General features: G+C 38.8%; 9 protein-coding genes across 9 annotated transcripts; 5 read left to right on the top strand and 4 right to left on the bottom strand.

Moving 5' to 3' along the window:
* Positions 1-2,469: 2,469 nt before the first annotated feature.
* Positions 2,470-6,057, top strand: GCK72_006273 (uncharacterized protein; the record flags this gene model as incomplete). Its single annotated transcript, XM_003113525.2, has 13 exons — positions 2,470-2,550; positions 2,919-3,043; positions 3,091-3,187; positions 3,231-3,490; positions 3,535-3,625; positions 3,674-3,767; positions 3,817-4,148; positions 4,195-4,962; positions 5,010-5,255; positions 5,298-5,407; positions 5,452-5,647; positions 5,697-5,765; positions 5,812-6,057. The coding sequence occupies 13 exons, from the start codon at positions 2,470-2,472 to the stop codon at positions 6,055-6,057; spliced, it is 2,715 nt and encodes a 904-aa protein (XP_003113573.2).
* A 305-nt stretch (positions 6,058-6,362) lies between these two features.
* On the bottom strand, positions 6,363-7,140 carry GCK72_006272 (uncharacterized protein; the record flags this gene model as incomplete). Its single annotated transcript, XM_003113625.2, has 3 exons — positions 6,363-6,546; positions 6,599-6,967; positions 7,016-7,140. 3 exons carry the CDS (start codon positions 7,138-7,140, stop codon positions 6,363-6,365), a joined length of 678 nt encoding a protein of 225 aa, XP_003113673.2.
* A 404-nt stretch (positions 7,141-7,544) lies between these two features.
* Positions 7,545-8,332, top strand: GCK72_006271 (uncharacterized protein; the record flags this gene model as incomplete). The annotated part of the gene is made up of 4 exons (XM_003113514.2): positions 7,545-7,609; positions 7,654-7,931; positions 7,979-8,060; positions 8,152-8,332. 4 exons carry the CDS (start codon positions 7,545-7,547, stop codon positions 8,330-8,332), a joined length of 606 nt encoding a protein of 201 aa, XP_003113562.2.
* Positions 8,333-8,715: 383 nt separating this feature from the next.
* GCK72_006270 (uncharacterized protein) lies at positions 8,716-9,508 on the top strand (the record flags this gene model as incomplete). The annotated part of the gene is made up of 4 exons (XM_053725549.1): positions 8,716-8,898; positions 8,947-9,055; positions 9,144-9,327; positions 9,376-9,508. 4 exons carry the CDS (start codon positions 8,716-8,718, stop codon positions 9,506-9,508), a joined length of 609 nt encoding a protein of 202 aa, XP_053589743.1.
* A 5,256-nt stretch (positions 9,509-14,764) lies between these two features.
* Positions 14,765-15,055, top strand: GCK72_006269 (uncharacterized protein; the record flags this gene model as incomplete). The annotated part of the gene is made up of 1 exon (XM_053725548.1): positions 14,765-15,055. One exon carries the CDS (start codon positions 14,765-14,767, stop codon positions 15,053-15,055), a length of 291 nt encoding a protein of 96 aa, XP_053589742.1.
* GCK72_006268 (uncharacterized protein) lies at positions 14,769-15,747 on the bottom strand (the record flags this gene model as incomplete). Its single annotated transcript, XM_003113620.1, has 4 exons — positions 14,769-14,801; positions 14,984-15,070; positions 15,116-15,248; positions 15,623-15,747. The coding sequence occupies 4 exons, from the start codon at positions 15,745-15,747 to the stop codon at positions 14,769-14,771; spliced, it is 378 nt and encodes a 125-aa protein (XP_003113668.1).
* A 1,129-nt stretch (positions 15,748-16,876) lies between these two features.
* On the bottom strand, positions 16,877-17,952 carry GCK72_006267 (uncharacterized protein; the record flags this gene model as incomplete). The annotated part of the gene is made up of 4 exons (XM_003113561.1): positions 16,877-16,981; positions 17,031-17,124; positions 17,456-17,716; positions 17,765-17,952. 4 exons carry the CDS (start codon positions 17,950-17,952, stop codon positions 16,877-16,879), a joined length of 648 nt encoding a protein of 215 aa, XP_003113609.1.
* A 400-nt stretch (positions 17,953-18,352) lies between these two features.
* GCK72_006266 (uncharacterized protein) lies at positions 18,353-19,056 on the top strand (the record flags this gene model as incomplete). Its single annotated transcript, XM_003113463.1, has 4 exons — positions 18,353-18,431; positions 18,652-18,756; positions 18,810-18,911; positions 18,959-19,056. The coding sequence occupies 4 exons, from the start codon at positions 18,353-18,355 to the stop codon at positions 19,054-19,056; spliced, it is 384 nt and encodes a 127-aa protein (XP_003113511.1).
* Positions 19,057-19,292: 236 nt separating this feature from the next.
* Positions 19,293-20,305, bottom strand: GCK72_006265 (uncharacterized protein; the record flags this gene model as incomplete). The annotated part of the gene is made up of 4 exons (XM_003113798.2): positions 19,293-19,376; positions 19,424-19,854; positions 19,907-20,173; positions 20,221-20,305. 4 exons carry the CDS (start codon positions 20,303-20,305, stop codon positions 19,293-19,295), a joined length of 867 nt encoding a protein of 288 aa, XP_003113846.2.
* Between the last annotated feature and the right edge of the window lie 121 nt (positions 20,306-20,426).

The raw sequence follows: 20,426 nt of genomic DNA, 5'->3' as shown, positions 1-20,426 counted from the left end.
CTCATCATAAATGCTTCATCTTATTCTTTTCCGTCCTTCAAACCGTTTTTTGGCGAAACCGAAGCCGACATTGCGCAGTAGTAAATCGGATAATCGAGTAGCATTCGTTTTCTCGAAAGACGGAAAACTAAGAAGCTGTGGCGGGTGACGTCTGACGGACTGACAGACGGACGAATGGCGCCGAAGACGTCAACGACGGACACCTATTATTCAGCCGCACTTTAATAGGACTTGCAACAGCACGAAGCGGTTTGCCACTGTCTTCGGCCGATCCGCCCTTCTCTCTTTTCTCGTAGCTATTATTGTTGCAGAGTTTTAGGCTATACTAAGCAAAGAAATACGCAACTTCTTTTCAAAATGATCTTTGACATCAGATCAAAATTTTTCTTAGTTATTTGGCTTTTCTTCTTCTTCATCTTGGTTACAGTATCAAGGGATTTTACTGTAGATTCTGAAAAGCTGGGAGTTCGGGTTGGTGAGAATAACATAATTTCAAATACAAAGATTGATAAGTTGGAAAAAATAATTATACTTGAAAGAGTTGGATCCAAATTATCTAGATTTTTCAACTTTAGTGTGTTGTATCGTATATATCAATTACGATTTTCATATATATTGAGTAGGATCACATTGAAATCAAGTTACACTTCTTTGACTTTACTTCTCAAATCCAGATGAACTAAAAAATGGAATCAAGTTGAACCCGTACCGAATATCGTATGATCTATGAAAAAGAAAAGTGAATGCACAAAATGATTGTAATCTATCTCCAAAATTCTTTTAGCTATTCCTTCTAATTATTCTCTCATAAACGTGTATGTGTTGTTTCGGGTCGAAAGTCGTGAAAATCTCGAAAAAGCATCTCATTGTCGCCCATTTTGGGAAGCCCGTTGATCGAAATCTGCATAATATCTATTTCTGTGTGTTCCGGTGAATATGTGAAAAGACGTCGAGACAGACACCGTATTTCTCTTTTCTTTGTTTTTGCTTTATAACAATCCTTCTTTTCTTTTTTCTTCTCTTCTTCACAAACTTCAAAGTTTTGATTTAATGACGTGGCGATCCGCATTTATGTACATTTATGTGTTGTTATTATTATTACATCTTATTCGAGAATGTCTCGCCTCATCCCACTTTCTTCTACTTTCTAATCCATTTCATTTATTAATGAGATCTTGAAAGTTGTATATAAAAGACTCTCGACTTGTATCAATTCACCTCGTTTTATCATTTTATCATTTATCAACTGTACATTTCAATCTTAAGTTTCAGACTATGGGTTTCAACTTAACGTATCCTGACATCCAGAATAAAATCCTTTATTCTGTAAAATTAAAAAAAACGACCAAGTCTGAAATCTTTCATTTCATATTCCTACAGTATCTATCAAAATAGTTACTTTTTCTAGTTTCCAATTAAAAATGAGAAAAATGGTTTTGAATTTAAATGTTAATAGTGCACTACTTCAGCGCTTCAATTTTAGAGAAGAAACGTTTTGTGTATCGAACGTAGTAAGCCTATGGAAGATCTTCATCTAAAACTTATACTGTATCAAAGGCTTTTTAAAAGCAAAACAAAAACTCTTTGACAACTTTTATAGCTCCAAAATTTCAATCTGAATAAATCCACTCTAAACTACAGTATTCCTTATTTTTCTTCCCACCAACCGATTCCGTCATCAATCACCAAAGCACGACGTTCACCCATACACTCGTGTAGTTTTTTGTGTGTGTCCCTTTACAAATTTGTCTAATTTGTTTCGTTTTCCTAATAATGTTGTTTCCTTCCACTCGGATACTATGCTGCGGAACAAAAAGGAAAAAAAATCACGTATCCCAGAAACCTTTTACCTGTTTTTTAAACCAATGCGACCTGCACTTTCAGTCAGTCAATTAGATTTATGCCGTCATTTCGTTACGATGAAACTAGCTGCGTAAGAAGGGAAGGGAATGGAAAAGGGGCGGAGTCGGGGTGAAAAAGAGGGCATATCCGAAAGTTATTGGCATTTCAAAACCATTTGCCACCCAATTCGGTGAAAGTTTGGACGAGGAAAAGCTTTCATCAGGTATTCTGAGTCAATCAAAAAGATTTCTAGAACTGCTTGTTTCTCGTCGTTTTGTGTCTTTTCATAATCCCCTTTCTTGTCCATTTCGTTGCCAATCAAAATGCAATCTCAGTTTCTCTCGATGGCGATTTTCCTGTAATATACATATACCGCTTCCTATCCACAAAAAGATTGTCACTCCATTCAGAAGACAATTTGAAGAAAGAACAGTTCTTGATCTATCAGAAAATCAGTTTCTTCTTTTTCTTATCTTCACAAACTTAGACATGCTGACAATGAGATCTGTAGAATCTTCCTGGATTTTCATATTCTTCTTTTTTAAATTGCTTCTATCAAAAACTTTACTCTCTTCCATATTTTTAATGTTTTATTTTTCAGAACCTCCACAATCCGATCTCTTCCAGATGGTAGATCGGAGTCGACATCTTGGAATTCTGCCATCATTAAATCCACTTATTTTTCTTCTAGTGATCTCGATCAGTCAGGTATGAAGATCTTATGCAAAAGTGAGCCAATTAAGTGCAATGACCACCCACCCAGACACTTTTCTTCTTTTTTGATCACTCAATTTGCTTCTTCTTCTTCCTCCTTTTCTGTCTTTTTTGCAACATTTCTTCCCTCCCACCGTCATTCTCCGTTAGCCAACTTTTCTTCCGTGTTCATTCCACGAAATAGAATGAGAAGTAGTGGAGACCTGGATGATTGACAGGGAAAGGGGGAATGTGGGTATATACAGAAGCAAAACGAAGACCGTTCGGACATGAATAATTGTGGCAATTATGACCGGGAGAAACGAAAGTTACACTAGGGGTGAAATAGAAGAAGTCTAGAGCTGAAATGGGAATAGTTTCAGGTTTTTGGAAATGGATGTGATAGATATGTGAAATGTAGAAATGAGTTATTGGAAGTCCATTGGAAATGTGCAGAACCATCGAGAAGATTCACACAACACGCGTGTAAAATTAATGATTTATATGGGTGAGTTACCAAATATCTCTAAATTAAAGCTTAAGCTCATATTCCAGAAATCACAAAGCAACATCTTACAACATTGAGTCTCTGTTCAGTGAATGCACTGCCAAATACTCTGCGATCAGTGAGATTGACTTTCTTCTAATGACAGTAAGATACCTACAGTAACCCAATAAGGAAACAAAACTTTCAGGACCCAACTTGTCATTCTGAAATTGAAATGAGTTCGAGACCTCTCTCATTTTCATCTGCCACTTGTTGGAGTGATTTGATGAGATTGACTCAAAAATGTTTTGCATTGAGTAGATGTTGTCCAGCAGCACAGAGATGTGGACTAGAAGTGGAAAGAGATATAATAAATGAGCAATATGAATTAGAGAAAAGTCAGATGAAATCAAGATTAGAAGAGTGTGCAATTGATATGAGTTCAGTGTTGAGATCTCCTATATCCAGGTTCGATTATTCCGAATGAACTGGAAAGCATTATTTATTTCCAGAGAAGATGCGATGATAGCTAGAAAAGTTAGTGAAGCAACAAAAGTGATGTTGAGATCAGTGGTTCCATTCAGAGTTTATCCAGATCCTCAGGTTGGTAACTTCAAATTGTACGAGAAATTATGATTTTTAAAATTGCAGAAGAGAATGCAGCTTATGGGCAAACATGGAAAGAAGGCAAGAGAATTCGCAGCTCCATTATCTGCAAGACCGAAACCAATCAAGAGATTGAATAGTGAGATTCGAAAACCTTTATCACAAATATCACAATATTTTCATCACAGAAAGCCGTTACGGAATATCAAAACCAAAGTATTCCACAACAATTCGTGCTGGTAGAGCAGAGTTTCTTCACGCTCCAATAGATCCACCAACAACTTCTCTTCGTCCATTTACCGTTCTTCATCAAGGTGGTACTGCCATTCAAACGACATCACAACCGCCAGCTTTCTCTCCTTTTACTTTCCAGTCCATTGATTTTGATGCCAGACGAAATGGTAGAAAATTACGGAAGAATAAGAAGAGGAGGCTGCGGAAGAAGAAACATGATTTCGAAGATGAGCCACCTTTCGCTCAAGCCTCGAAAATAACAGAATCTAGGTTTGATCCACAACATGTAAGTGATAAGTATAGAGACAAGACAATTAGAAATACTATTTCAGGCAGCGTTGAAACTAGATAAACTGAATGGAAATTTGAAACAAAAAGGAGAATACGGTAGATCAATTCTGCCAAAGATGTTGATAGTGAAACAGAACAAAGGAAGTTTCCTCGGATATGCTCAACCTGTGATCAAACCATTATATCAGTCAAAACAAGAGCAACTTGAGCCAAGTCATGGAGTAGATCAAATCTATGATGATATTCTTGAAGCGCAAATCAGTGAAAACGAGTTAACGAATTCGATCGACGAAGCAATTGCTACCGAAGAACCGCACTTTATGCCAATTGAACAAGATAATACACCTGATTTGAGAGAAGCATTTATCAATAATAATGGAGCTTGGACAATGGAACCAACTACAGAACAAACGACTGAACAGCCTCCTCCATCGAGTACTATTCCTCCACCAACTTTCCTTTCGACACCCCTCTCGACATCTTCTGCTCGCCCACCTTCTTCAAGACTCACTTTTGCTCCAATTCGTAGAATTACAACGACAACAACTATGGAACCAACTACAGTTGAAGAGACAACTACAACTATTGAGACAACGACAACAACTGAAATGCCTACAACAACAACATCGAGAGAAGAAGATGCTGTAAGCAGTATACCTCCACCGACACCTTCTTTCTCGGTCGATCCGCTAGTTGATTATGTAACACACGAACTTCTGAATAAGCATATGGAGAAAACGAAATCAGATGAGGATGAATTCGATTTCTCCAGTGCTGACTACATTGATATTAGTGCAATGGATATTGAGGTTGGTTACTGTAGTTTTATTACCTTTCTATTATTTTCTCCTTTCAGCCGAGTACTTCGACAACTCCAGTCTTCCCAATACCTATTGCTAGATACGAGCAAGCTAACAGTTCATCATCAATATGGCCAATGGATGGTCCACATAATCCAGATCGATCACCTCCAACAGATCACACAACTACTCCACAATTGAGAACAACTGCAGCTCCATTGAGCCCTGGAATGCTCAGTGAACAACAAAATGGAGATTTGATTCCACTCCCAACGGCAGCTTATACGTTTGGCTCCATTGATGTTGGTAACTTTGAGATTACTAAATAATTGTGACCGTTTCAGGTAACCCCTTCTCCGTCGATCAGCACGACACCATTGGAAGATCAACTCTGGCCTCTGCCAATTAGAAAGAGACACCGATTAAAAGCGATGGGAGCAAAAATGATGGAAAAGTAAGATAAGAAGATTGAAGGCCTAATCAAATAGTTCAATTCAGAACGAAACCAATCGTAATATTACCAATGAGTAAGAAAAGTGCTAAGAAGATGGAAGAATACAAGAGAACACTTCAAACTGGATGCCAAAGATATGATAAATGCTTGCGTAAGGAAGTTGAAATGCGATTGAGATGTGCACAACCGTATCCAACTCCTTATGATAAGTGCTCGGCACAGTTGCTTCCACTTTATAGAGTGAGTGAATCGAAATAGTTGAAAAATAAGCTTGTCGGGTGCATTTCAGCTTATCGATGAAGCTTCCAACAACAAATTGCAGTTTTTCATCAAATGTGTCAGTGATTCACAGGAACAGGTACACAGTGAAGAGAATAGTTTTAACCACTACATAATAATTTCAGAACGCAAAATGCTATGCCCCTAAGAAATTGTACGAGAAAGAGGTGACGTGTGAGAATCTTGAATCTTGGTCTTCATACTGTCGGCAACTAGAACTTTGTTGTCCGGCAAAAGATAGATGTGATTCAGAAGCAGAAGTTGATCATGTTGGCACTCGTCTTCGTCTCCTAGAAAAATCATTTTCCTTACGAGCAGCCGCGTGTCAATTCAAACACGCATTCCATCGAACGCTGGCCAGGAGACTTTAAAGATGCCACAATCTTTGTAGACTGGTTAGAACTAATCTATTTTGATGACAATTACGGGGTTCATTGTTTTCATTTGTCTTTCATTTCCATTTTCTGTATATTTTTTGAGAGTGCTCATGTCCTATCACAAGCTCAAAAATTACTAACTTGTGCATTGTAATGACCTGATATCTTAATGCTTCTATTGAGAAAAGTTTGACAGGGTTCGAAATAAATCGTTCATCCAACATGAAAATTTCGTGCAATTATAAAATATATACGTCAAGTGAGGTTAGTTATATTTACAGGTAATGTGCGTGTGTGTCTTAGAGAGTGAACAAAGTTCCAAGTGATGGATCAGAATCATCGTCGAATCGAGCATATTCCTTTCGAGTTTTTTCATCACGAGAGGAATCAAGAGTGATGGTATCCATACTGTTATCGACAACAATTTTAATCGCGTTTGCCAGTTTTCCTTTCTCCTCTTGCTCTTTACATGCTCTTCGGAAACTGAAAACAGTTTATGCAACCAGAAAACTCACTTGTAAACCAGGAAACTCACTTGTAAATGACAGCCAGAATAAATACAACAATCATGAGAGGAACAATTCTCTTCATCCATTCGGTTTCAATGTTTTCAACAATAATTGACTGCTCGTCGTCAGCTTCAGACATTTTGCATCTGAATTGTGCCATTGCTGATGTATTCATTTTCTCGACACCAGTCATCACTGTAATGAGATTTCCGGGATTCTCTTGACACCATTTTTGCATATATTCGGTTCCACAAGTTTCTTCTTCCCATGTTGTTTGTACATGTCCTGAAATGATGCGATGCGAAGTTCTGTTTTCGTGGCAGGCGGTCAGTGTAACATAAATCATCATATATTTGGGCGGGGCGTCGTTCGAAGAATCAATGACATGATAAATTCTAGAAAAATATAACTTTTACGTTTTTTTTCCAAAATATTGAAGTTACCTTTCTTTCACGAAATGAACGAATTCCCCACGGAGAGGAAGTTGTGCTTGTGGCTTTTCGTAGCGGTGCGGAGCTCCAACAGCGGCTGATGTGAATATTAGTATGGTGAGAATATGTGATATCATTGCCAATTATCTGAAAACGGGTAAAAAGGGTGAGAATTCAATATTTCAGAGAAGCAAAAGCTGAAAAGAAACTTGAGAGCCAGCTTGCGCGCTCTCAAAATTTAAAATTCATCGCAGCAGGACGAGCTTTTCAGTTTGGGCTTTTAGGTCAAAGTTGAAACATTTTTGGCGCCAAATCTGTAAAATCTTTGACTTCAATTTTTTAGCGAAAGTTCGTTAGCCGTTTCTTTGTTATTTGGTCGATATCGCTTTGTTCTTTCTGATTTCTTAAAATTAAGTAATTTTTGACGATTCTTTTTGCAGGAATGGCTTGCGGAGACTGTTTATGGCAGTTGTTCCTTTTCCTCACATGCCTTTTTTCTGTACTCTCAATCACCAATATCCTCTCAATCTTTCCAATCAACATGCATGAGTTTGATACCCTTCCCGAAGAAGCTCAAAAGGATATCACCAACCACGTTCGGTATCGGTGAGGAACTCTATTGATTCTTTCAATCAAAAGTTCTATTACAGGTTAGAGACATACAGAGGCCGACTTTCAGCACATAACCGCGCAATGCCACGACAAGATTTGATGTTGCATCTGGAACCACAGATCTGTAATAGAGGGGAGAGAGCCCCTGATGGCACTGGTCCATGGCCGGAAGAAATGACTCAGTATTTCTGTGCATCGAAAGATCTTCTGGAATGGTGTCACAAATACTTCAAACTTTATCAGACTACCGAAAAAGTGTTTCCACTTTCTTCAGGCAACGAGCTACATGTAAGCCTCTCTTGCTATAGGACTAGAAGTGAGCGAAACGTTTAATCGTATTGAAAATGATTTTATAAATTCCAGTGTGGAATCGGTATCTGGATGACATCAATATTCCCATTTGTATCATAACTTGCATCATGGTATCGTGCGTCTTTCACGCTTGGTATGTTTTTCACAGAATATATTGCTCGCTTTCAGTTTAAAACATGATGTTTTTGAATAGTCAATTATATGACACTTATAATTGTTTTCAGGTATATCGACTGGAAAAAGTACCGCGGAGAGTTCGGAGAAGATGGCGAAAATCAAGGACGTCCATCTCCAAGTCCATCTCCACCACCCCCGCCATCAAAGAAAAAGGCAACTGGAAACCCAGCAGCTCCTCTTCCAAAGCTTCGAAGTCGTCATGAAAACTTCAGAAACAGAAGATCATAATAACTCTTGTAAAAAAAATATTTTCATGTATTTACATGTTTATAATCTTTCATCAGACGATGCTCATTGCATAACTTCTATTTTGAAATCATCTCCCTGTCTATTTCATAATCAATCACCCATAATAATTAACTGTTTTGAAGTATTCGGATATAACTCGACCTAAAATTCGCTAAATATAAATATTTCTTCCATATTTTTCTCATTGCTTCACCCACACATGCTCATTGGCACTCAGAAATTCATATGCTGACAGAAGAAACACAGCAACATCTCCTGTTTACCCTATATTTCCGTTTCATGCTCATTTGCAATGCCACTTTTTTGTCGTTCCCCGGGGAAATTGGGTTGCAATTGAGAAAAGACAAAAACGTTTTTGTCGCATGCATTTCTCGACGACTTCATTCATTCCATCTGCTTCTCGAATGCTTCCGACACTTGTTTTATTCTCGATTCTTCTATATTTTACTTCTGGTTCTGACTGGAACGATTCAAAAGTGACCGAAATCATACGGTATGATGGGAGAAAAATTCCATTTGAGAATCGACAACAAGTGTTTTATTATGTAAGAGCAAGCACTTACTGAATCGAAAAATAAAATCAAATTTGTTAGGTGAACATTTCGAATCCATCAGTCGAAATCAGAGTGAAGTGTGCTCATTGTAATGCGGAAAGATGTCGTCCTCTTCCATTCTGCTACTCCATAAAATACTCTGAAGAGAGTGAGTTTCTGATAAAGTAGATTACTGTAGTTATTGAACATGCTCACTCATTTCAAAATCAAAACGACGAAATGGCATCTTATTCTAGCTCGAAGCACTGGAGATTACTGTGCCGACGAGGCAGAAATGTTTTCTCTGGTGGGTGCTCAGCTCGATGCAACGACATCTTCACAAAGAAAACGGCGACGTCTTCATGAATCATGTCTGCCATCAATCAATGATCATACTATAAACTACTGTGTTTGTCAAACGTTCGACGACGACGCTTCTTCGTAAGTTTTGACAACAAAGAAAAGAAGATCGCAAGAGTTTCGATTCAGGCGAGAGTACGATGCATTGCGTCGAATTAGAATATGGAGATATCAGAGTTTGATATTTCATGATGAAATTCAGAAGGAAGGAGTTGAGTGTAGATCAATTACAATGATTCTTCTTGTGACGATTTCATGGTGAGTTATACAAAAGTGACCAGTCGTGTTTTAACTACAGCAAACTGATTATCAGTTGTTTTACTTTAAAGTAATTCCGCTCGAAACCTAAATATTTTTCAATCCTTCCAAGATCAAACTCACTTTAACAAAAGTGTAAAGACCAACTGCTTTCCCGAAGTCTCCGCCTTTGCTCCCCAAGAGATACGGGTCGTAAAAAAACTAAATCTGGTGGAATTGATCAATGTGATGTTTCTAATGATTTATAAGTTTCTAACTTCAATCTTTCAAGTAATATACGCGTTTGGGTTTAGATCTCGTAGATATTCTGAATTACTTCTAATGATTTCCGAATATTATCAAATCACCAAGACACCAACATCCACTCTTTCGCCCAACTCCAAATAGCTCCTTTTCCTTCTTCTTCTTCTTCTCCTTTGATTCTATCTAATTGGTGTCTTCCCTTTTCGAAACAAATCACATCTCGTCCTTCTCCTCCTGCCTTCTCCTCCCAATGTTTCCCCTCCCCAATCAGTGACCCTCAAAGTTGTGCCAAATGTCAACCACATATCAGATTTGTTGCCCCCATCTTCGACATCTTCTTGCTCGAAGCTCCGCCTATTTTTGGAAAGAAGGAGAAGTCGAAAGCAAGAAGAAGAAGAAGAAGAAGAAGAAGAAGAAAAGAGGAAGAAATAAAAGAAACTACGAAACTTATACTGGGGTGTTGATTTGCTCTTCTTGTTAGTCAGTTTGAGCCGGTTTCCCGTTTCCTTTCTCTTCCCTCCTCCATTGTTTCTTGTTTCTTCTTTTTTTAGTTGTAAACTTTCCTCCAATCAGTATTCCTTCCTGTGTATTTGGTGTGTGCTTTCCAATTCTTCTATCTCTTTTTTTCATGCCGACTAGTCTTCTGTTCCCATTTCATTTTATTTCAAACCGTCTCGACAACTTCAATCAGGTTCTGTTTCTTTCTTTGGATATTATCTTAATTTCTAGGGATAAGGCTAACTCAATTCACGAGGAATTTTTTTTTTGAATTCCAATAACGTACCCTCATTTAAAATCCAATAAAAGAAACATTTTCAAATCGCTCTGCCCGAAATTCGAGAAGAACGTCTCGGCATTTTTTTTATTTTTAGAATTCATTCTATCGTTAAGAGCTCATAAAAGGAATGAGATAGAGAGAAAGTAGATGTCATTAACATTGAGAATTCGATTTGGGAAACGTCGGCTTCGATTTTCAGACTTAGTGGGGAAGAGGGAGGTCAAAGACCCTATGGTTGAGCCTATGCGGATTACTGTATCCGTCGAAGAAAATTACCTAATCGTAGATTTCTCCGAGACAATTTTTCTGCTCAAATAACGAGATCTTTTCTTTCTATAAATTCATAGTTTTGAGCAACCTCATCTGGCTTTCTTGAAAATCTTCAGGAGGCTGAAACCTAGAACTGATCTGACTTCGTTCTAGGTATTTCTATGTTGTTCCCATTCATTCTCCCGTCTTTCTCATATCAACCTAACAGTTTCCAGGATATGTTGGAACGCGTGAAGGCGTCCACATCCCGTCTAACATCGGCGACTCGCTCACCATGTTTCCAACGTTGGTCTCCGATTCTTCTAATTCTTCTCACTACAGTATTCATTCTATTCGGTGCAACATGTTTCTATCTTTTCGAACGTGATCCTCAAGAGATGACGGTTCGTAAATGGTACATGAATTTGGCTGTTGAGAGGTTTGTTTTGCGAAAAAGTCTAACTTTTCTCGCTTTTTTTTCAACTTATTTCTCTCTCTTTTCTTCAAAGTACTCACTATTTTCTCTTCCTTTTTTCGTTCATTCAGCACGTTTTGATCGACGACTCCCCGGGGGCAATCCAATCCGATTTGCTCCTACACACATCGTCGCTTCAACTCGATTTTGAGTTTTTCGATGTCTTCACGATCTGTGTCTGTTTTTTTTAGAAAGTTGAAAAGAAAATAGACAGAAATGAGGATAAAAAACAAAGAGAAACGGAAACATGAAAACAAAAAAGGTCATTTTCAGAAGACAGTTCGCCAGAACAATCAGCTCTAGAATTTTCAATGACACTCGCAATCTTCTCATCATTATCGATAGAGAACAGACTGAAAGAGTTCAGGTAAGTAGTAATATCCAAGTTTGAGAGTGTAAAATTGATTCGAATGGGGATACTGTAAGAACTGTAGTAGTCCGTAGTTTGGTAGAAAAATTTTTTCTGGTCGATCTGGAAAAGGAATCTTCACACCGCAGTTCTGGGAAATTATCTCATCGGAGAATTTCTGAATTAGATCTGTTCGAAATAAAATATATTTCCTGACTCGCTAATTCTTAATTCATGATTTGCGGCCGATACACTGCTTTTCTGATGTTTCGAACCAGTTGGTTATGGGGTTATTCAGGTTATGTAAAATTGTATTTAAATACATTTTTTCTTAATTCACGAGCGTCGAGAAACAATTTTTACAAATCTCAGTTTACCGTTGGGCTAACAGCAACTCTCCCCCTTTTTTTCTTTCTTCGTCCCCTTGAAATCTCGAATTTTCCCTGGAATCTCTTCTGATTTTTCGAGTAAAAGCTTCCGAGAAAAATCTTCTGTCTTGTGATAGTCGTACCAACTACACCTACAAAATCCACATATTTTCTGATCAAAAACGTATTATAGACAACGAATGTATTCTTCTGACTCTTTCAATCTTCCAAATACATTTTGGTTTCGTAATCTTCTTCTCTTTCGATGTATTGTACATCTCTCAGTTGCTCTCTGATGAGCACTGCTTTCCCCAAAAAGAACATAAAAAGATTCGAGAAACACAATACGAAACTTAGCAACTTCCTTTTCAGTTCCGGTTTTAGAACAACTGAGAATAAGAAGACAAGAAGGGAAAAGAAGAAGGACGAATTGAAATAATTGAGGATTCTTAGAAGCATAATTCTCGAAGTGCAAGACTGTGAAAGAACTTAAATTAATTTCTAACTAGGGTTTTTGAACAGATGATCATTTAAAGTTCCAGTATTAATTAATACTAGAGAAAAGTTTTCAATGATTCGTGAGTTATACTTTCCCTGTAATGTCAAATTCAATTACTGTAGTACTCTTTGCAATGTATAGATTCAAAAATACTCAATCATGACCTCTTCATATCCAAGTAGACAATCTTTGACCATCTCTTCATTTGCTCTTTTTTCGATTCTCATCTTCATTCGAATAAATGCAAATATTCGTCACTTTTTCTGCCCTTCAACTTTCAAAAGAGTTACTATTTCTCATATTTTTGGTCAGATTTCCCCAAGGGATGGTCAATATTGTCCCCCCGCTCTTTTCATATCTTTGTGACCCCATCTCTCGTTTTCCTCTATTTTCAATCTCTCCCTCTCCGCTCTTTCATTTTGGAATAATATCAGCGAAGGGGATTGAAGCGAAAGAAAAAGGAGAGAAAAGAAGTGTTTAGATGCGGATTATATTGGTTGTCATGGGAAACGGAGAAATGAGGTCAGAAGATTGTTTAACGAAAGTTTATTTGTAGAAGTATTGAAGAGAATAGATCTTGGCACTAGTAGCAATTGGAAGATCTACTGAACATTACGAAAAGAAAATTCAACACTAAGAAACATGAAATAAATCGTTAATCGGGATTCTGAATGATTCTGTGATAAAGACCACATTCTCTTGAAAACGTTTCTAGGTGCTGGTTCGATAGGATGTTGAACTTGATCGGGAATTAAATTCTGAATCCCCACTACTCCACATAACTTCCTTGTTAGACGACTAATACTCAACTAGAGAAAAATACTTTTTTATTCCAGCAACTCTTGGTTGAATCCTTGAAAAGATACGAAGATAAGCTCTCAATCGTCCCTCCATCTCGTCGTGAATGGTCATGGAGCAGCAGTTTCAACTTCGCCTATTCTCTTCTTCTAACCGTTGGAGGAGGTTTCAAAGTTCCCGTCACAATTGGAGCCCAGGTCATTTCAATACTTCTGAGAACGTTCTCACTGTTTTATTTCAGATATTTGCCATTTTCTATTGTCTCATCGGAATTCCATTGTTCTATAGTACACTTGCTCTGATCGTTTATCGTCTGGTTTCTCCTGCTCTCATGGTTTGTGAAGAAGAGAAAAAGAGATAGAAAGATATGTTTACTGAAAGAAAAGATATTGTTGACATCATCAATAAGCTTAGAAATAGAACATCATTTCGAAAAATAATGTATAGAATAACAAGAAGTGAGTCAAGTGGTTTTTGTATCTACCAACACGATTTGCACTATTACGAAACTCTCTCTAAAAATTTGAGAAGAGTTCACGAAAAGTTCTAAAATTATCATTATGAGAAGTTTTTTGTCTTTAAAAATCAAAATCCAGAGGTTATTTTCAGTGGCCATCTCTCACTCGTTCCCGTCGCTTCCTGCTCATTCTCGCGGTCTTTGGTCTCTTCATTCTCTGGACTCTCCTCATTGGACTTTGTCTCTATTATCAGGTATCCATCTGTTTCATCTTTCTCATCCTCAATCTTCTTTCAGGTCCTCAATGATTTCTGGCTGAGCATTTTCAACGCATTCTCTGGCTCGTTGACTGTTCAAATTCCAAGTCCCGTTCAAATAACAAATTGTGGAATTCTCTTCCTCAACTTTGCTTCTACTATCTCGGTTTCTCTTCTTATTCTCATCCTTCTTGTTTCTCTTTCTGTTTTCTTCCCAAAAGAATGTGAGTTGCTCTTTTTTGAAATGAGACCTCTGATTCAACTCTCGAGTTTTACAGTGCTTCTCCAACAAACCAATCAAGCTGTTGAAGAGAAGCTTGAACGTCTCACTCCTCCACCGAAGTTCCAGGTCATTGTGGATGAAGCCGGAGAGAGCAAGCTCACCGCCGCCTAATATGTTTATCCGAAAACTATTACACTTGCTTCACGCCTCTAGACTTTTTTCAATTCACTTTTCATGCTTATGCAATGATTACGCCACTTTAACTTTATTGCAGTTAGAGAACGGATAAAACAATGTTAAAACGAACAAATTCCTGGCAAGGCCCTCTACAAATGAACTTAAACGGAAGAGTGGAGGAAGCACTTCACCAGGAAATTATGAGATTCTTTTCGTGATGGGGGAATTATCCAAATAGAAGAAGAACAATTACGGATTCAGATTAGAGACAAATTAAGTTTGTCGATACGTCGGACAGGTATATTGTGATAAATTTGGTCAAAATTAAACAGATAAATTGGATTTGGGTTCAAGAAGAGTGAACAGGTTGAAGTGGCGAGTGGGCAGATGTCTATTCGGCAGCAACAGCGTCTCCAGCGGCGACCTGCAAGTATAATCAAATTGTTGACGATGTCATTCAATAGTAGTTTCCCCAGAAAGATGAAACGATTCATGAAGAATTCATCAGATATGCTCGAGTACATTGCGCACATCCACGCTCCGTTCTCATATAATTATCGCTTATGTATTCATCTAGACTCATTCACTATTTCTCGTCAGTTTTACCTCGTCGACTTTGCTTTTCTTGGAAGATGGAGCATCCTCGTCCTCGACGACAGCTTCCTCGTTGGCGCTTGACACACGCTTACGATCCTAAAAAGTATAAATTGTCACAATGAATTATACACTCAAACCTACGTTTCCGTTGGTGTCCTTGGCTTCTCCGTTCTCCGCCTTATCCTCTTCCTCGGCAACCTCAGCGTCGGCCTCGTTTTTCTCCTCAGCGGCCTCGGTAGCCTCAGCTTGAGTCTCTTCAGTCTTCTCACCGTTTCTGAAAGAATACTCGGTTACAAAAGGAGAGGATTAGTGCAATCTGTTGCCCATCCGGCACATAGTATTTGCTGCCAACCCCCCGTATGTCTTTATAGCACCTTCTGCTCGCGGCATCAATGCACAACGCTTATACAAATAAAGGACGTGCTTGATAGATACAGATTTTCACTAGTAGAACACAGTTTCGACCTCATTCTATGGCCGCCATCCCATTATTCACATCTTACGGATGACCTCGCAGAAAATACCACTTAACGCTCGCGCACAGGTGGATGAAAAAGTGGCTCGCGATTTCAATTCTACTGACCTAGATAATAAGGAAAGAAGAAGAAGAAAGCGACGGTGCTTAATTCATTTCGAAAAATAACTTACTGCTCCTCTGTCTTCTCTTCGACAACGATGACGTCGTTGTCAGTCTCAGCAGTCTCGACTGGCTTCTCCTCGGTTGGCTCGACGACCACTGGGTCTTGAACGACAGTCTCAGAAACGTCAGACATCCTTCTAAAATAAAAAATAATATTTAGTGTATCCTCTAGAGTGAGAAAATACGGGGAGGAAGATAATTTTTTTTAATCGAAGCATTGAGAACATACACAATATATTAAAGAGAGCGTAAGAAAAATCCCTAAATTAAAAGATTTCCTAAACGCGAAGACACAAAAAATGGAACATGCGCAAATGAGGTGCGAACAATGATGTCGCTCGAGCTGTCTTGTTATTTGGCTTAGGCTCTCGCTCTTCTCAGGCCTCTGGCGCTGCGCGCCCATACACCGTCGGCCCAGCCTGTGCCTGACACTCACACAGCACCCACTGGACAGCAAGAGACGGCCGGCTGTCCGAAGGAGGCGGTGACCCGCTCACACTCCTCGGCGGCGAACGAAACGCAGAATGAAGAGAGGAGCCTCAATGCGATGGCCGCGAGTTTCGAATTGCCTCGTTGAAGAGAGAAGGAGAGAACAAGAGAGAACGACGACTTAGCCCCGCCCACCGGTGACTGCGCAATAGGCTCTCGTCGCCTGCTTTCTTGGCACGATGCCAAATTCTCAATTAAAGTGTATCTCCGGGCTTATGAAAAAGTTAATGCTGTGAAATGTAGACGTGAATTGGATACAACCACGAAAACAAAATTAGAAACATTTTTTTCAAAAGACAGTACTACAAATTACTGGAGTTAATTAATTGCTTGAATTTTCAAAAACTTTAAACGACGGACAGCAATAAATTTTCGAACGGTAATTTGATCGTTCTACTGTATATGAAAACATTTCAAAATTGCTGATGATTCAAAAAATTGTAAATAACAACAAAAATTTCAACGAAGCTGTGAATAAAAATTTCAGAAAGATTCAAACTGACGAAATGAGCAATTTTTAGGCCTGTGGAAAAGTAGCGAAAACATCATTCACGAGATCGTGGTGAGATATCCTTCGATTAATTGAATGCGCCTTTCGAGAGAACCACGGTAACGCGAATTTCATTTATTAGCGTTCTAGATTGTAAAAAATCCGTTCAAAGTTTATTACGGTAAACCGGAATATTAGAACAAAATGACAAAAAACAATGTTTAAAAGTGTTAAATAAAACAAGAGTGAATGGTATCACGAAATGGATATCGGGTACATTTTTTCAGGCGTTTGGAGATCTTGGAGAAGGAGAGCGTGAGACACTGCGGTCATCTCTGCTGCGGCTACTGTGCCGACTTTCGCTGTGATTTTTGCCGTTATCTCCGTTCTGAAACGATATTGAAATTAAAATTCCTAACAAGTTTCAATTAAATTACTTTGTGTGGAGATGCTTTGAATGGCGATGGACTGCGACTTTTGCTGTTGACATGAACTGGGGAACGAGATCTCGATCTCGAAGCTTCACGTTTTCTGAAAGAAATTAAAATGCTTCGATTCGACCTGTTCAATAATGTGGTGCAATTCTTAGTATTCCAACGCTGGGTGAACAGGACTACCTGTCTCAGAACTGATAGTCTCACTCTTTTTTATCGAAACGGCAACTTTTGGAAGCTGCAAGGGCTGAGCGAGAAGATAATCGAAATGAATTGAGAGTTGACCCATACTGTGCTTGAACTGTCTCAGCTATGTGACCATTGCCAAGTGGGCTTGCTGGTGAAATTGATTTCTCATTGAACTGTGGCTAAAACGGTTCGTGATGTGAATCCCGTTCGTACAACATTGAAAGTGAAATATAACTTACGCTTCTCGTTTTGGGCTAGGAGATCTGGATTCCTCTCTACGGTGGTTATCACGTACTGGTGACTTAGATCTTGAAGCGCTTCTTGAACGAGATCTGCGAGTGCGCTTGCGATCTCGAGAACGACTACGAGAGCGTCTTCTCGGAGGTGTGCGCGAACGACGTCTCGGAGAGCGAGAGCGTCTTCTTGGAGATCTGGATCCTCCACGAGCATCGCTTCCGCGTGGTTTTCCACGTGCCATTTCAACCACGACACGCATCGAGCTGAAAATTTTATAAATAAAACAAATTTAAGAACAAATGCAGGCTTACCCTCCATCCATAGTTTTGCCGTCTAAATCGTGACATGCGTCCTCAGCATCACGGTGATCTTCGAAATCAACAAACGCAAATCCGTATTTCATCGAGATATTAGTAATTCGACCATATCCTTTTAGGAAACGCTCAATGTCGCGCTCTCTCGCATTGTATGGTATTTTTCCGAGGTAGATGCGAGGCATACCCTGAAGCGAGATTGATTAGTATACATATATATATATTATAATTTTTATAATTCAATGTAAACTCAGAAATTTAAGCGGAACTGATAAAAAGAATTCATAGAATTCAAACATTCAGTTAGAAACAAAAAGAGTTGAAAAAATTATGCCCTCTAAATTTCACACACATGAAACGAGTGACACCGTATGGCCAAATCGTGGCGAGACCACTTGGCACGCCGCCAAGCACATTGTCGTTTCGAATGCCTTCTGCGTTCACGAAAAATTGCAAGCTTTGCACTTTTTCTCGTTAAATTAATTTAAATGTTTTATTCACTCAATTTTAATAGATTTTCAGTTTTTTTGCGCACAAAAACTGTTCAAACCCGTATTATGATGAGCTTTTTTTCAGGTAGCCAAAATGAAGTTGGTCAGATTCTTGATGAAACTTTCGCACGAAACCGTGAACATCGAGCTGAAAAATGGAACCCAAGTTTCTGGTTGGTTGAAAGATGTTTTACGACTATATAATAATGTTTACCTTCGCTAATTTAGCACTTCGCCGGTAGAAAACTAATGCGTCTATTCACAAGGTTGCAAAAAAAGCAACAAACTATTTTTTGCTACCTTGCGAATATAACATTTTCATTACAATCTGGAGAAAAATATCACCGAAATATTCCCAACTACTTAATATTTTTGTTGTACATCCGTCTTCAGGTACCATCATGGGAGTAGACGTCGCCATGAATACGCATCTTCGTGCGGTTTCAATGACCGTCAAAAACAAGGAACCTGTGAAGCTCGACACACTCTCCATCAGAGGTTAGTTGTTTATATTAAGTACAGAACTTTTCAAAGAAAAAAATTGTTTTCAGGCAACAACATCAGATATATCATCTTGCCAGATCCACTCGCCCTGGACACTCTTCTCATTGACGATGAGCCAAGAAAGAAGGCCCGCGCTGCTCGTGCTGGAGGTAATTGATTTCAATTGATTTCAGAAGATTTATATTCATTTTTGCAGCATCTCGAGGTCGCGGAGGTCGTGGTGGTATGCGAGGAGGCAGAGGAGGCCGCGGTCGCGGACGTGGAGGACCTCGTGGAGCTGGGCCCCGTCGTTAAGTCATCATCGGGTCATGGAAAATCTCGTCGTTCGAAAACGATTGGTTTTTGTCTATCATGTTTTTGTTTTATTCACATCATGTTCCCGCTGAAGTTGACGACTTTTGATAACTTTTTGAAATAATTTATTACGGCTTCAAGAGCCTCATTCAATTTCACAAATTTCGCCGCCCGTGAGAGCAACTGTATTTTACTTTTGTTAATTTCTGATCTCCATAAATTTTATTACTCCCTTTTCAAATAGTCTCTTTCATATAATTATCGTCGTTCAGATTCTTGCCAACTTCCGATTGTTCGAACAGCCTCCCCCACCAAACTGACTGCAAAATTGGTTCACTTTAAAGTGATATCAGACAATTAAACTCACAGAAATTGACGCCAAAGACATTCCGACAACTATTCCAACGAACACATCACTCGAATGATGTTTATTATCCGAGATTCTTGAGCAGCAGATGAACAATCCGCCAGCCATAATGAGAGTCTGCAGAATAGCAACAATGACGTTGTTGCGAAGAGCGGGTTTAAGACGAGCTTGCAAGTACAACACTGTCCAAAATGCACAGTACATTGTTACAGTTGAATGCCCACTATAGAAACTTTTTCGTGCTTCTTCAACGTCATCTTCCACTCCTTGGCAAAAATACTCATCCACGTACGTGTTTGGGTCAAATATTTCGCACTGCTTGATAGGTAACGGATCACAAACCGCAAAAAAGTTAGGACGAAGTCGACCAATGAATCCTTTCACAAATTTTACTAGAAGCTCATTCACAATATATCCAACCTGGCTGTATCCTAAATTTGGTCATTTACGGAGTTAAAGAAAAAAAAAACGTCTTAAAAATACCTATAAAAGTGAGCACCGCCACGAGGTATTTCGGGATCTTTGTTGTTCCAATACGGTAAGTAAGATCTGAAGATCTATTAGTTTTGCGAAATTGTCTGAGAGCCTCGACAATTATGACTGATAAAACCATAAGAGAGATATTATAGATGCGATGTTCAAGACTGGAAACCGTGCTAGATTTCTTGGTGTAATGGATAGATGGATCGACACAAAAGAAGCCACGTTGCGTGATTCCTCGAACCTTTATAGCATAATCAATGATGAAAACTGTAAATAAGTCTCAATTCTACTGAATTCTCCCGAAAGATACTCACAGAATCCATATAGTAGAACCACATTCGTGATGGCAATGGGCATGTTGATGTTCACAACAGCTCCAGTTCGACGAAAAACTTCCATATTTCTGAGTACTCAGAAAGAACCTGCCAGAAGACCAGTTCGAGAGAAATTCTACAAAGAAAAGTGTTATAGGCAGAAGAATTTCAGGATGGCGTCATGTTTCAATTCTTTATATTCTTTT

The sequence above is a fragment of the Caenorhabditis remanei genome, chromosome II, assembly GCF_010183535.1.
Source record: "Caenorhabditis remanei strain PX506 chromosome II, whole genome shotgun sequence".
NCBI lineage: Eukaryota > Metazoa > Nematoda > Chromadorea > Rhabditida > Rhabditidae > Caenorhabditis > Caenorhabditis remanei.
Note: the sequence above shows the minus strand (reverse complement) of the source record. Positions and strands in the feature narration are given on the sequence as shown.